The sequence below is a fragment of the Lepidochelys kempii genome, chromosome 2 (genome assembly GCF_965140265.1).
Source record: "Lepidochelys kempii isolate rLepKem1 chromosome 2, rLepKem1.hap2, whole genome shotgun sequence".
In the NCBI taxonomy this organism is placed as follows: Eukaryota; Metazoa; Chordata; order Testudines; family Cheloniidae; genus Lepidochelys; species Lepidochelys kempii.
In genome coordinates, this window is record NC_133257.1 from 266,922,245 (window position 1) to 266,937,457 (window position 15,213).

The 15,213-nt window shown below is 42.5% G+C and overlaps 1 protein-coding gene across 4 annotated transcripts in view; it reads right to left on the reverse strand.

The window, feature by feature from the left end:
• The window catches only part of SMARCC1 (SWI/SNF related BAF chromatin remodeling complex subunit C1), a 178,314-nt gene that overhangs the window by 44,399 nt on the left and 118,702 nt on the right, over positions 1–15,213 (reverse strand). For all 4 annotated transcript variants that reach the window (XM_073334923.1, XM_073334922.1, XM_073334925.1 and 1 more), the window contains 3 exons: positions 13,143–13,198; positions 8,806–8,920; positions 7,658–7,812 (listed from right to left, as the gene is read on the reverse strand). In XM_073334923.1, the coding sequence (XP_073191024.1) occupies positions 7,658–7,812; positions 8,806–8,920; positions 13,143–13,198 (326 nt within the window). The remainder of the gene's footprint in view (positions 1–7,657; positions 7,813–8,805; positions 8,921–13,142; positions 13,199–15,213) is intronic.

Genomic DNA, 15,213 nt, shown 5'->3' on the forward strand with positions numbered 1-15,213 from the left:
CTAAATGAAACAGCTCTCAAGCACTGCTTGAGTATTTCAAGTTTAAAATGTAAAAAGACAGAAGGATGAGCACTTTAATTGACCACACATACTAGCTATTGTTACAACTCACTGCTCGAATACGTACACTCCCCGCCCCCCAAAAAACAGTTACCTATCTTTTGTAACTGTTGTTCTTTGAGATGTGTGGCTCATGTTCATTCTATTCTAGGTGTGCACACGCCCATGTGCATAGTCGTTGGAGATTTTTGCCTTAGTGGTATTTGTAGGGTTGGCTGTAGCACCCTCTTGAGTGCCGTGCATTGGTATATTAGGCGCTGCCGACCCTATGCCCTTTTGGTTCCTTCTTGCTGGCAACTCCGACAGAGGGGCAGGAGGGAAGGTAAGGGGATGGACACGAGCAACACATCTCGAAGAACAACAGTTACGAAAGGTAGGTAACCGTTTTTCTTCTTCGAGCGTCTGCTCATGTCAATTCCATTCTAGGTGACTAACAAGCAATATCCCCGGAGGTGGTATCAGAGTTCAGTCTAGCGGCTTGCAGTATGGCTCTACTGAAGCCAACATTGTCCCAGACCTGCTGGGTAAGTGCGTAATAGGACGTGAAAATGTGGACAGACGACCAGGTGGCCGCCCTACAGATGTCCTGGGTAGGTGCTTGGGCTAGGAAAGCTGCTGAAGAGGCTTGTGCCCTGGTCGAGTGGAGGGTTACAGTCGCCGGGGGTGGCACCTTTGCCTGATCACAGCAGTAGCAAATGCAGGACTAATGAGTTCCCTGGAAGTACAAACACAGGACTACCGAGTAAAAGCAGAGAGGCTATTTTATCTCTGTATTGGGCACTGATGCGACTGCTACTGGAATCGTGTGTCCCGTTCTGGTGCCCACAATTCAAGGATGCTAATAAACTGGAAAGGATTCAGAGAAGCGCCACAAGAATAATTAAAGAACTGAACTGAAAAATATGCCTCCGTGAGGGACTCAAGCAGCTAAATCTATTTAATTTATCAAAATGAAGACTAAAGGGTGACTTAATCACAGTTTATAAGTACCTACATGAGGAACAAATATTTGACTTCAATGGGGCCTTCAATCTAACAGACAAAGGTATAACATGATCCAATGAAAGCTCAAGCAAGAAATTCAGATTAGCAATAAGGCACACATTTTTAACGGTGAGGGTAAATAACCACTGGAACAATTTAACATAAGAATGGCCATATTGGGTTAGACCAATGGTCCATTTAGCCAAAATCCTGTCTTCCAACCATGGGCAATGCCAGGGGCTTCAAAGGGAATCAACACAACAGGCAACTCGAGTGATCCATCCTCTGTCATCCACTCCCCTCTTATGGCAATAGAGGCTAGAGACACCCAGAGCATGGGGTTGCATCCCTGACTATCTGGGCTAATACTCATTGATGGGACCTATTCTCCATGAACTTATCGAATTATTTTTTGAACCCAGTTATAGTTTTGGACTGCACAACATCCTCTGGCAACGAGTTCCACAGATTCACTCTGCATTGTGTGAAGAAGTACCTTCTGATGTTTGTTTTAAACCTGCTGCCTATTAATTTAATCAGGTAACCCATGGTTCTTATTTAAGTGAAGGAATAAATAACACTTCCTTATTCCTCTTCTCCACACCATTCATGACCTCTACCATATCCTGCTCAGTCATCTTTTTCCAAGCCAAGAAGTCCCAGTCTTTTTAATCTCTCCTCATATGGAAGCTGTTCTATACCCCTAATCATTTTTGTTACCCTTCTCTGGACCTTTCCAATTCTAATATATCCTTTTTGAGATGGGGTGACCAGAACTGCACTTTGTATTCAAGAAGTGGTCATACCATGGATTCACATAGTAGCATTATGATATTTTCTCTGTTTTACCATCTATTCCTTTCCTAATGGTTCCTAACATGGTTAGCTTGTTTTGACTGCCACCACACATTGAGCACAATGACCCCAAGATCTCTTTCTTGAGTAGTAACAGCTAATTTAGACCCCATCATTTTGTATGTATAGCCGGGATTATGTTTGCCTATGTACACTACTTTGCATTTATCAACAATGAATTTCATCTGCCACTTTAATGCCCAGTCACCTAGTGTAGTGAGATTTCTTTGTAACTCTTTGCAGTCAGGTTTTGACTTAACTATCTTGAGTAATTGTGTGTTGTCTGCAAATTTTGCCACCTCGCTGTTTACCCCCTTTTCCAGCTCATTTATGATTATGTTGAACGAGACTAGTCCTAGTACAGTTTCCTCTCTCGACTGTGAAAACTAAGCATTTATTTCTACCCTTTGCTTCCTGTCTTTTAACCAGTTACTGATCCACGAGAGAACCTTATCATGGTCTGTGGTGGATTCTCCAACACTGGAAAATTTTAAATCAAGACTGGATGTTTTTCTAAAAGATCTGCTCTAGTTCAAACAAGTTATTTCAGGGAAGTTCTATGGGCTGTGTTATGCAGGAGGTCAGACTACACCATCACAATGATCCCTTCTGTCTTGATTATTTATAAATCAGTATTCTTGTCATAGGCTGTTTTGATCAACCACATGACTAGATAAAGAGCACTATATCAACCTGCAGCAGAAAGGGTGTCCAGTGGTGGGAAAAAATGAAAGGACCCATAGGTCCTGAAATGCATTTTCATGGTCAGCGAAAATTAATTCAGCAATTTGGGGTTGGGAAGGGAAGAGATGCAATGGGTGTATCACCAAAACAATTAAAAAACAAAACAAAAAACCCCAAACAAAAATCTCATACAAAAAAACCTATTATTTACCACTTTGAACCTTTCACCAAAAGTGTTAAAGCACTTTACAAACTGCGCGTGTATGGGGATTATTAGCTCCGTTCTACATGTGGAAAACTATAGTGCAGAAGTGAAGTGCCTTGCCCAAATTCAAAGTTACTAGCAGATCTGCAAACAGAAACCATGTCTCCTGATGACCAGCTCCCAACTCACCACTATATTGTGTTGCCTCTAAAACACACTGACACATTCTTTTAATAAATTGTCCCACAGCCACCAACCTCCCCCAGAAAAGCTAATTGCAAGATTTCTCCTGTGACACTTACAGTTCTATTTCTAATGCAAAGTTTGCAACACTATAATAGCTTTCCATATAAGCTAGAATTAGGGTATGTCTTCACTACCCGCTGGATCGGTGGGCAGCGATCGATCTATTGACTGCATCTAATCTAGACACAATAAATTGACCCCTCGAGCGCTCTCCTGTCAACTCCTGTACTCCAGCTCAGCAAGAGGCACAGGCAGAGTCGATGGGGGAGCGGCAGCAGTCGACTCACTGCAATGAAGACACCACGGTAAGTCAATCTAAGTACGTCGACTTCAGCTATGTTATTCACATAGCTGAAGTTGTGTAACTTAGGTTGACACCCCCCCCCCAGTGTAGACCAGGCCTTAGTGGTCTGGGGTTAATATTAAAGTTTAAATTATTCCATCTCAGACACGGCTCACAAAAGGCCTTAATGCTGTTTGAAATTTTAGTGCAAATGGGAAGAGAAGGCCTTGTTGCACTCCAATTTTACTCTGGAGCGTGAAGGTCCTGATTACAGGACATTATTTCCTCTAATATAAATTTTCTCGGTGTGCCTTTGTCAAAATCAAAAGGACTGCATTATCCAAGCCTTTTCTTCCTCTTACATCCACCACCAACGGAAGAAAATGGGGACATGAGCTTGATTGGGAGCAGGAAGCCTCTCAAAATAAAAGATTAAATTTCACTCCTATTTACATTTTTATTGCTTGCCTGAAAACGCCCATCGATCCATGGTGCTCAGGCTATAAGGGGTTTTGCTATTTACGGAAGACCTCATTTCTACTCTTCAGACCTAGATGTAGACATGCAAAATTACCTACAATGAAGCCAGATGGTCTGAAGCACCAGCGCCTCTTTGGGAAATAGTCTCATATTATAGCTCTAGAATTTGGCTTTAAATAAGGCATTGCATGCTCTGACTGCTTTGTAAAGTGCTTCAGGACATTCAGCCCCTCGTATTGCACTGACTGCATATATAAACTAGGTTGCTGTTTAGATCTTTTGATATTAAAATAAGTTTTGAAAGGAAACATTCACTAGAGTTATCACCAAATGTGATCATGAAGCAAGGACCCCAGTTTATCGGGAGAACCTCCACTAGTGTAACATTCTTCCATTTCCAGTCTGCACTACTTTTTTTGCACCCAAAGGAAATATACAGATAAGTATCTAACAGATCAAGAGTCCAGAAAGCTACACTCAGTCACACACACAGCACATGTGCAGCACTTATTATGCATCCCAAGCCATTTCACACTATAATATAACAAATCATATCCATGCCTCAGTTTTGCCATCTGTAAAATGGGTATAATACATATTTCCCAGGCATGATGTGTAGTTTAGTTAGTGTTTGTTATGACACTGAGATCCTCAGATAAAAGGTTCTACAGAAATTAGATCAGAATTAAAAAATACTTTGATCATCTTACCACCTCTTGATGAAAGAAAGGAATTTCAGACCTGAGAAGCACAACTAAGGGGTATTTGTCATTTTTTCACAATTGTGTGGGTTATCACAGCAGACAGAGGGTTATTAAAAAAAGAGATCTAGAAGGTGTGTCAGAACACAACTTTCAAATGGCTTCTTTAAATGGCTCAAAACATCTGCTCCTTGTGACCACTATCTGCTTACTTTACTAAAAGCATTTATTCCTTTTTAGCCTTGCAGTGCTAACATAGCCATGAAAGCCTGATCTGATTCTGCCATGGCTCGTGCATCAACATTTAAGTTCTGAATTAATCCTCGATAGTGATGATGGAAGGGACAGAAAGAACAGCTTGATCTTCAGATCTCAGGTTGAGTTTATAAGGCTGATAGAAAAAAAGTCACCTTGGTATTCACATCTCAAAATAATCCTAAAATTAATAAACGAACAATTGGGAAATCCTGTATGCTAGTTTAATATTACATTTTAAAGTGTGTGTCAAACTGTAAATGGAGCTTCAACCGCATCCCCTTTCTCAGATCAGTCTCAATAAAATGATGTATGACATTTCAAAGACTTTAAACCTAGCCATTGCCATAAGGGGACTACCTAAAAGATTGCTTTACCTGAATCCAACAGTCTCAAATTCAAGGGTTTTGAGCGTTTAAACGATCCCATTATAGTGACATCATCATACCCTAACTTGACAGAGTGCCCTTTTCGCAGATAAGAATTCACAACAACTCAAACCGAATCAGAAATGAGTACAAGTATGTTCAGGGGAAGGGGATAAGGCCTATATTAATAAACCTGACTAGACTGTAGGTCGACTACATTGCCCCCCCCGAACAATTGTCAGAGTCACGACAGAAGCCAGAGTATGACTCATTATCTGGGAATATAACAAACCGCAGGGACCAAACTCTGCTGGTATTTCTAACGACATGTCTACACTGACCTGCAGTTTGGACAAAAGGGGTGAGAATAGCAGTGCACACAAAAATGCTGTGCTGCAACTTCCTCACATGGATGCTACAAACTCAGGACCTTCAAATTTGCACCCACAGCATCCATATGCCCCAAGAGAGTAAGAACATCTGCAGCTAGAAAAATCTAGGGCGCTCCCTGAGTACAGACTATTTTAAAGGGAAGTTAAGTCCATGTTCTGGAAAGGAGTTCCCACTGTTTTGCCCGTCAAGAGTTGCTGAGCTCCTCCAGAACCAGAGGCTCCACTAAAAACTATGGGGGGAGCACACTATGTAACTTGTGTTGGACAAGCTTACCGCACATGCCAGGGCTCCCTCGATCCCTCTGCAAGCTCGTGTGCCACCCCTCCCTACCACTCCCCTCATCTTCATCCTGCAGGGGTTCTGTGTGCCCTCCAAAACCTCCTTTTCCCATACCATACCTTTTCCAACCCCATTTGCTCCCCCCACAGCAGGGGTTCTGTGCATTCCCCCATACTACTCTTCCCCCCCATACCAAGGTCCCCTAATCTTCCCCCCATGGCAGGGGTTCTACGTGCTCCATTCTCCCTCCATGCCAAGGGCTCTCTGTGCCCACCTCCCCCGCAGTCCCATAGTGAATATCTATTCCCAGCATGTCAGGTTTCTCCAACCACATGCTATCAGGGGTTCTGTTTGTCCCAATCCCCCAACTTATCCTAGCATCCTCCTTTCTCCCCACAAGGCTGGGGCTCTGTGTGAACCCTCATTTCTTCCTTCCCCCACCATGCCAGAGGCTGTCTGTCTCCCATTCCTCTTTTGAGGTCAGTTTGTTTCAAAGAAATATGCAGCAATCAACTGGAGTTCTTTTTCCAGAGGGACTAACAGCTTTTCCTTGCTCTACCAGATTATTATTTTTGCCTCTCCTAAGCTCATTAGCATGGCAATGACTACTCAGCCACTGTCAAAAAATGCAGGACAAAGAAATCCAGCACTGGAAAGTATGCATCCCAAGCAGTGTCAAGGGACCTGCCAAGAAAACACACACACACACATACTCTCTCTCTGAGGAGATGAAGCACAAGTTACAAAACATCATCATAAGCAAACCAGGCAAGTGATATGGCAGATAATCTAACTGACTTTCCACACACGATGGGGTCACAGTAATAAGGGTCTCTCACAGAGGCAGAAAAATGCCACAAATCCATCCTACAGCAATAATTAATTGGGGTATTTTACTATACGAGCAATTTCAGTGCTGAGACCCACCCAACTGGACCTAGTTATACATTTTATTACTAAAACCTGACCTGGAGTTTGTGATGCATAGTATTCAGCAGAGCTAGTGAAAAGAACAAAAAGACAGAGAAAGGATTACAATGAAACAAATTATCTGGGAAGTAGAGGAGAGGTCTTAAATATGAAGAGGAAGAAGGGTGTAACATTCATTAAATTGAATGAAGCAGGATATTCAGAAGATATTTACAATAAAAACTGTAAGCCAGAGCTGCCATGTGGAACACTGATTCAAGCTATGGCTCATTAGGTAAAGTCTGCAGACAACTTAATAAGTGAGAATCAAAGGATTTAAAAATATACATAAAAAAGGCAGACTGAAAAGAATAATTCATTGATTTGTGGCTGGAAAGTTTAAGAGGCCATTTAACACAAATATGGAATGGAAAAAATACCACTCTCTCAATATCCAGCCCTGAAAAACAACAGACGACCTTTCATGTGAGGATCTCAGAGATCTTTATAATTATCACATTGTCTTGCGAAGTAAGTGTTACACTTATTTTACTGATGAAAAAACTTAGGTACAGAGAAGTTAAATGAATTGCCTCAGGTCACACAACTAGTCAGTGGCAGATCCAAGAAGAGAACCCACAAATCTTGCCTCCCAATCCTGTTCCTTGACCACTAACAGCACACCCAGCAGAGACAACTGCCCACGTTACACATTGAAAAGATGACCTTTTTTGGGGATGCTCACCCTGACGTTAGTAAGTTTACAATGGTAGCATTAAACTATTCACAGGGAAACAATTTCATTTAAGGATAGTGTGCAAACAGCGGAAGTGAAAGAGCACAAACAAACAAAAAAGTACTTAAAATCCCAGTGGTTTGGAACAATGGGCCATTTTTGAACACTTCCCAATTGAAACTGGAAATCAGCTGCAGTGGACATTTGTATAGGACAAACCTTTGCTTTGGTGGCAGCTGAGGCAAGAGCAGCAGCTGCAGCTGTAGCTACATTTCCTTCAGAGATTTCGTGTTCCACTTTCTTCTTTCCAGCTTCGCTTTCCTTGTCTTTGCACGCATCAACGTTTTCCTTGTTCTCTTCTGCCTCCTTCTCTTCTAAAGAGATGACCCAATAATTTCTTTACATTCATTCTTCACTGTTAATGATTATCACATCAGGGACAGGATTTACACAGCACGTACTTCTGTGCTCACACAGCATAAACCCATGCATGCACATTACAACTCTCCCACTTAGGTGCTTTACATTATTATAGCGCCTCAGCATTTCTCCACATACTGCTACAGAAGCAGTTTGAATACCTCCACAAAATGTATATTCCAGAGGATCCCCCCAAAACCCTTAAGGGTGATGCTCCTAAAGTGCTTTCATTTCCTACCCCTGTGCACTCTTCTCTTCCCATCTTTTTCTTAGACTTAATATCAATATAATTTTAAGTTGTATTTCCAATAAACAAATTCCATGAACGTCTCCATTTTGAGAGGCAAATGGAGACCTTTTTATTGTTTTGCTCTGTCCTCCCTAAAATCCTGATGAAAAAAATCCTGTCAGAAAAGATGTGCCAGATCTATATGACAATCAGAACACAGATTCATATGAGAAATGACATGGTATTTTAAAATATAGGAAGATACTATGATTTTTCAGTACTTTATTCCCAACTAGTCGAATGAAATGATTTGTAAGGAAACGGAGAAAGCTTGTTAAGCTTTTAAGCACAAAGCTGTGTTCATAGTAGTCCCATTCATCTGCTTCTTTACATTAGGAATGGACCAACAGATTAGCATATAGAAATAAACTCATTTATATGGTTTTTGCTCACTTTAGTTTAGCAATCTGCTCGCCCAGTCCCTACAGCCAAGATGAAAAAAGTCCCTTAATTGAAGTCTGAAATGATTGCAATATGAATTTAGCACTTGAGCTTTTCTGTGAAATGAACTGGAATATCTGCTGCTGAACCAAGCTGCAGACCTGTTGTGCGAGAGGAAATATTTCTGCCACAATTAACTTTATAGTCTATTCTTACAGTTTTGGAAAAAGGCTTTTAAAACTAAAATGCAGCTCAAGTAACAGCTGGTGTCTATTACCTGACTTGGTATCAGAAGTGACTTCACTGTCCTGCTCCTTTTCTGGATTTCTCTCATTTTCTCCTTCCTGCACCTTATCACCTTCCTCTATTTCACCTTCTCCTTTGCTTTCAACCTAGAGTGTTGGAGGGGTATGACAGAAGAGAGAAAGTGAAACATAAGAAAAAATTCCTTGTTAGCTTGGTCACAGATTCACTTTGAAATGCTCTATCATCCTTGAGAAGGTGGACTCAGTTTGGGACTGCCTGTTTGTTCTTTTCACAACCATGGTCAAGGTTCTTGGGCACAAAGCAATTGCCATATTGGATCCGATCCATGACCTATCTAGTCCAGGAAGCCATCTTCAACAGGGGGCAGCACCAGATTTTGTTTCAGCAGACAGTGCAAGAAACCTCACAGTAGAGAGAAGTGGAATCATCTTGTCCCTCCCCAAAGATTTCATTCTAATCCTTAATAGTTACAGATTGGTTTAAGACTGAAGCATGAGATTTTATATCCTTTCCAAAATTTTTGTTAGCATTCAGTATTATAAACCTGGATATTCTTGTTATCCCTATAAACATCCAATCCCTTTTTGAATCTTAGTAAGTTCTTGGCCTCAATAACATCATGTGGCAATGAGTGCCGCCGTGTAATTACACACAGTGGGAAAGAGTATTTTTGTCCAACAGAAAAAAGCAACAGGTATTTGCAAAAGTGTGGCATAAGGAAGGGAAATAAAATGAAGGAGAAGTTACTTACCTTGAACTGTACTTCAGTTCAAGATTTGTATCGCTATGGATGCTCCATGTCTAGATATGCAAGGGCGCCAGTTTGCTCTTGATTGGAAATTTTTGTTAGCTGTCTCCCCAGGTCTACACCTGTGCCCTAGAAACCTCGTGCCCTGATATAACAGTATATAGAGAGGAGGAGACCTGCCGCCACTCCAGGTCCTACTCAACCACAAAAGTCCCAAGAAAGAGACTCTGAGGCAGATCCCCCACCCATCCTAGGCGAAGTAATGGCTGACATGAACAAGGTCTTAAGGGACAAATGAAGGAGGCAGTAACTCCCCACAGGTTTGCATGAGTTTCCTCAGAGCACTGGGAACTAAGGTGAAGTCCCATGGTGCAGTTGGTTCCTTGGTAGGAAGAGGTTAAATAGACCCTTGATAAACCTTGCAGCGCTGGGGTGGGTGAAGACTGAGACTCCTTGTACGGGAGGGTGAAAAGTTGTGATGGCAGCTAGAACAACTTTGATGGAGCTCAGCGATAAGCCTGTAGCCTTTAATTTGACAGGTAACTGAGGATATGCGACAGAGGATTTGAGAGGAAGTACAGCTTGATGGTTGCAACAAGCCTGGAAGCGTTTCCACACTTTTTCTAGTTAGTGCTTTCTGATATTGAGCAGCACCCACTGAACTTCTGGAGAGCAGACCTATGCTATACCAGAGGGCCATCAGGCAGCCATGCTTTTGAGGTAAAGTGCTGCAAGACTGGGGGAGGGGACCAATGCTGATACCTGGGTGAAGAGAATCAGGGTCAGAAAAAGGCAGAGAAGAGACTGTAGATATATGAATCAGCTCTGGGAACCACAGCCTGTCTCAGCCACGACAGTGCCATGAAGATGGTTACTAGTTCCTCTTGTCTCTGTTTCTTTATGAACTTAAACAGGAGCAGTATTGGGGGATAAGGGCATAGCAGGTCTTGAGGCCAAGTAATGACTAGGACATCTCCCACGGAGTTGTGGTCGTGCCCACACTTTGAGCAGACGTCTGCTCTTTGCATTGAATGGAGTAGTGAAGCGATCCACCTGTGGATGGCCCCAGGAAAGTCGTATTTCTCAGAACACTTTGTTGTTCACTTCCCATTTGTGGTTGATGCTGAATTGCCTCCTGAGGGAATTTATGATTGTGTTCTGTAGTCCCAGCAGATGACCCCCAAGATATGCATGCGATGTGACGTGCACCAGTTCCATAGTTTTATGGCTTTGGTGTAGGAGGACTGGTATCTTGCTCCTCCTTGCTGACTGATGTAAACTTTACTGCTCTGTTGTCCAGCATTATTCTGACTGGGTGGTCCTTGGTGTGTGGAGAAAGTGTTGGCAAGCATAATGGACTGCTCTGAGCTCCAATATGTTGATACGGAAGGGTTCTATTTGCCCTGAGCTTTAAGGCTTTGGAATTGTGCACCCCAGCCTATGAGGGAGACTTCTGCGGTGACAATCCTCATGGGAAGAGGCTGTACAAATGAAACACCCCCCCACACCTTCTGTGGGTCCTTCCACCAGTTCAGATGACTGAGGACCCTATGAGGTATGGACACCTGTTTGGATCGAAAGCGTTGGGAGTGTAGATGGTTCTCAATTACAGGTGAAGACACCAAGAGTTAAGTCTTGCTAGGGAAGTCATGAACATACAGGCTGCCATATGGCCCAGAATTTGTAGGAAAGCTCTTGCAGTGGGGTTTGTAGACTCTACTGGATTGTTGAAACAAGGCTGGACATTGTGATAAATCTGCCCTGAGGAAGTATGCCCTGTCATGAAGCACCCATAGGGACACTGCTCAAAGATGTGGAATTCTTCACATATTCTAGCTTATTCCAACTTAAGGGCCTTAACTGTATTAATGATATGAGCAGTGATTTTATGCGTAAGGGTGGAGGTGGGAAATATTTTAACATGTGCAAGTAATTTGGATTTATCTGAATGTCTAATCTATTCTGTTCTACTAGACCAGGAATTAGTTTCCAATAAATTTGGAACAGTAATTTTCATGCCCATGATTACCTTGCACTGTATTTACATATATTATTTCATAAAAGCAATATAAACTTACTGGAGAGAATACAGCAAACAAGGAGTAACATTCAGAATTATGTTTTTTGAGTATTAGGCTTGGTCTCCACTACAGAGTTAGGTCCACATAAGGCAACTTATGTGGACCTACGTACGTCAGTGTCTACACTACAGACTTACTCCTGCCGACGTAAGTGCTGTACTACACCAACATAACTCCACCTCCATGAGAGGCGTAAGACTTATGTCAGTGTACCTAGGGCGATTCACTGTCTATGTAGACATGGTTCCTCACATTGGCTGTTGGCTGTCATTCTTGTTAATTTCACAGCTCTGCTTGAGCCATGAAATTGACAAGAAAGCTGGCTCCTGGCTCCCCAGCCTGGCTGCTGCAGATCTCCCACAGGGCCCGATTAAGGCAGGGGCTTTAGGGGCTGCAGTCCAGGGCCTCGGCTCAAGGGGGGTCCCGCAAAAATAAATCACAGCCAGCGATCTCCAGGCCGCTAAAAGGGGTGCTCAGGCAGGCTGCCTTCCATAGCCCCATGGAAGTTCCTGGAAGTGGCTGGTTGCTGGCATGTCTCTGTAGCTCCTGGCGGGGGTGGGGTGGAAGGTGGCTCTGCGCGTTGCCCCTGCCCCCAGCACTGTTCCCGCAGCTCCCTGTAGCTACGGGGGGGGGGGGGGGAGGTTTGCCACTGACTATCATAGGCTTAGGTTCAAGCTCTAAATCAGAGTTGAGTCACATTCACTAGACAAAGGAGGGTAGCTTGCATTGCCATTGTCTGTGATGCAACTATGAATAAATGACTTCACTCAGGTTGCCAATCCAACTCCAGCTGGCACCCAGAAGGGAAATACAAGAACCCTTTTCTGTCTTTCATCCTCTCAGTCTCTCTCAGTTTATATTTGTGCTATAACAATAGGTTAATCTGAGCACTTGGCAGTCCAACACAACTGAGTTACACTAAATTCAAAAATTAGGAATGGTTCTTGGAGGACTATGATTTCTCTTTACTGATCTTGTGTCAGATTAGAGCAAAGGTACTTAATCTTGGACAGCCAATTTCTCACTGAATTAAACTGTGCAGAGCTGAAAACATCACAGCACTGCACGATCAGGAGTCAGACTCATCAATCCAACACTACAAGAAAAATGCTGCAACATGTCAGGATGGGCTGCTGCAGTTTTTCTATGGTTCTACAATTAAATCTGACCTCCACTTTGACACTTCTTCAGCTCCTTTCCTGGTGGCTAGAAAGGGCAGGAAGAGATACTGACATCTCTTCCCACTTTGCTCAGCAATAAACTTGCAGGGGAGCACTCCTATGACAGCAGTGTTCAATTCACTCTGCACATGATAAGTCTGAGAACAAGGAGCTCTTTACTAAAATTTAAGTCACCTGGGGTAAGGCCCAACTTTTCATTATGCATTTGTACAGTGACTAGCAAAATGGGCCCCGATCTTTGATTAAGGTCTCTAGGTGCTACTGTAACACAAATAACTCAGACTTGTGAACTTCATGAAAAGAATCACTGTATCAGAGACAAATCTCAGACTTTTACCTTTTCTGACTGTTGCCCATCTGTCTCAGTTTCCATTTTTTCTTCTTCAACTCCATCTGTGAGAAGAAATATAAGTACATAAAGCAGAGTGGTTAAAAGTGCCATAACCACCATTTATTATGCTTGAAAATTAATTACAGGCCTAATTGAAATGTTCTACTCTGTTCTGTTGTGGTAATTGGGCTTACAAATTTACCTTAATTGTGAGTTTAACTGTAAAAAGTGAGTGTAAGTTCATAAGATGTCACAACCTATAACAGGTGTTGATGGGAGTAGGTGCAAGAAAACCAGACAGAGAAACTGGATTAGTTTAAACTAAAAAGGCCATGTTCATATAATCCAAGGACTGCTGTAATTATACCTGTTAAAAACAAATGATGTGGAGCCAGAAGTTAGTGAACCAAAATTAGTGTGTCAGAAATAAGATCTAATTGGTGGACAAAAATAATGAGGGGATGAGCTATTCCACCCATCACTCACTTTCTGGGTCCTGAAAGGAAGACTTTTTTGGGAAATAAGGGGAGGAGGAGGAGCGGTAAGGAGGACAAAGAACAGAAAAAAGATTGAGTGACAGAACAGACAGAGGATACTGAAGCAAACTTCACCATCATGGCTGCCACCCCCACCATCTTCTGGGATCCCAGGCCTTCATTATCTAATCCTGAAAGATGTCCTGACCAGACCAGGCCAGAGAGAGGGACCCAGATAATACTCCCACTTCTACTGGCTCCAGCTGAATCCCAGACACCACCTGGGATGAAATGGGATCTGACTTTAACAGTAGTAGCTCCAGCTCATTTCAACTACCATTTTCTTTTTCCTAGAGGGACAGTTATTGCCCTCTTTAATAATATCTAAGAGACTGTCAAACAAGAGGTTTTTCTTTCTAAAACTCTCTCCAGCTAAAGGGAGCAAATCATGTTTCAATAAAAGCTTTACTTAATTCTTCACATTTCAAATGCTTTAACTGTTTTTTTTTTCTTTTCTTTATCTTTAATAGAAGGTTAAAATAATTTTCAATTATGTTTGCGCCATGGTACTAAGCAGGCTGAGGTCTCTGAATGCCAAATCCTGGACCATGTTTAACACTGTTTAATGCCGGACAGTGACTGGGTTGTTAATAACTTTGGCCCATTTGTTCCACCTAAATAAATAAAACAGTTCTTTAGAAAGATTCAAGAAAGCTTCATAACACTGGACACATGGGAGGTTTGGCAGCACAATACATTATGCTATAGCCGTAATTTAAAACTCAGGTTTAAACATTGCTTCACCTTTGCAGGTTTGGCCAGCTGGGGTACGTGAGGCCAACAAAATTAAAATAGCTATGCATAAGGATAAGATTATGTCACAAAGGCACGGATTCTGTGACTTTCAGAGACGTCAGACATTTTCTGCTCCAGCCCCAGAGCAGTGGTGCCAGAGCTGTCAGCGGCTGCAGGGGGCCCCTGGAGCAGTGGGGGGACCCCCAGAGCTCTGAGCCCCTGAGGCTGCGGTGAGGGGTCTCTGGAACTGCCACAGAGGCAGGTGCTGGACACCCCAACCCCCAACAGCATGGCTCAGGCTCTCTTTCCCCACTTGGGCTTCAGTCAGACCTCCTGCCCCCATTATTTTTAGTTTAGTAGAAGTCACGGATAGGTCATGGGCTTCTGTTAATTTTTGTTTATTGCCCGTGACCTGTCCTTGACTTTTACTAAACATAACCATGACAAAATTTTAATTTAGCTATGAAGATACATAGTTTGCCCATGCATACAAAACTCGAACCACTGCACACCTGTAAAAGGCCAAGGATACACTGCAATTCTATAACATGTTCAATCCATGTTATATTATAGTCAACCAACAGAATTTTAACAACATGCTCTGCCAATGTAATCTATTTGTCTGTGTAGATGGTCCATAGCTCAGGCATGCAAGACCAGCCTCACCTAAGAACATCTTGTATTACAAGAGTGGTCATCACTGCTCAACATAAATTTCCTGAATTGCTTTATGAACTCTACGCACACAAATGTCAGCATGCATGGAAAGTCAGTAGGAGACTTTATTTCCAATTTGCAGGTGATCA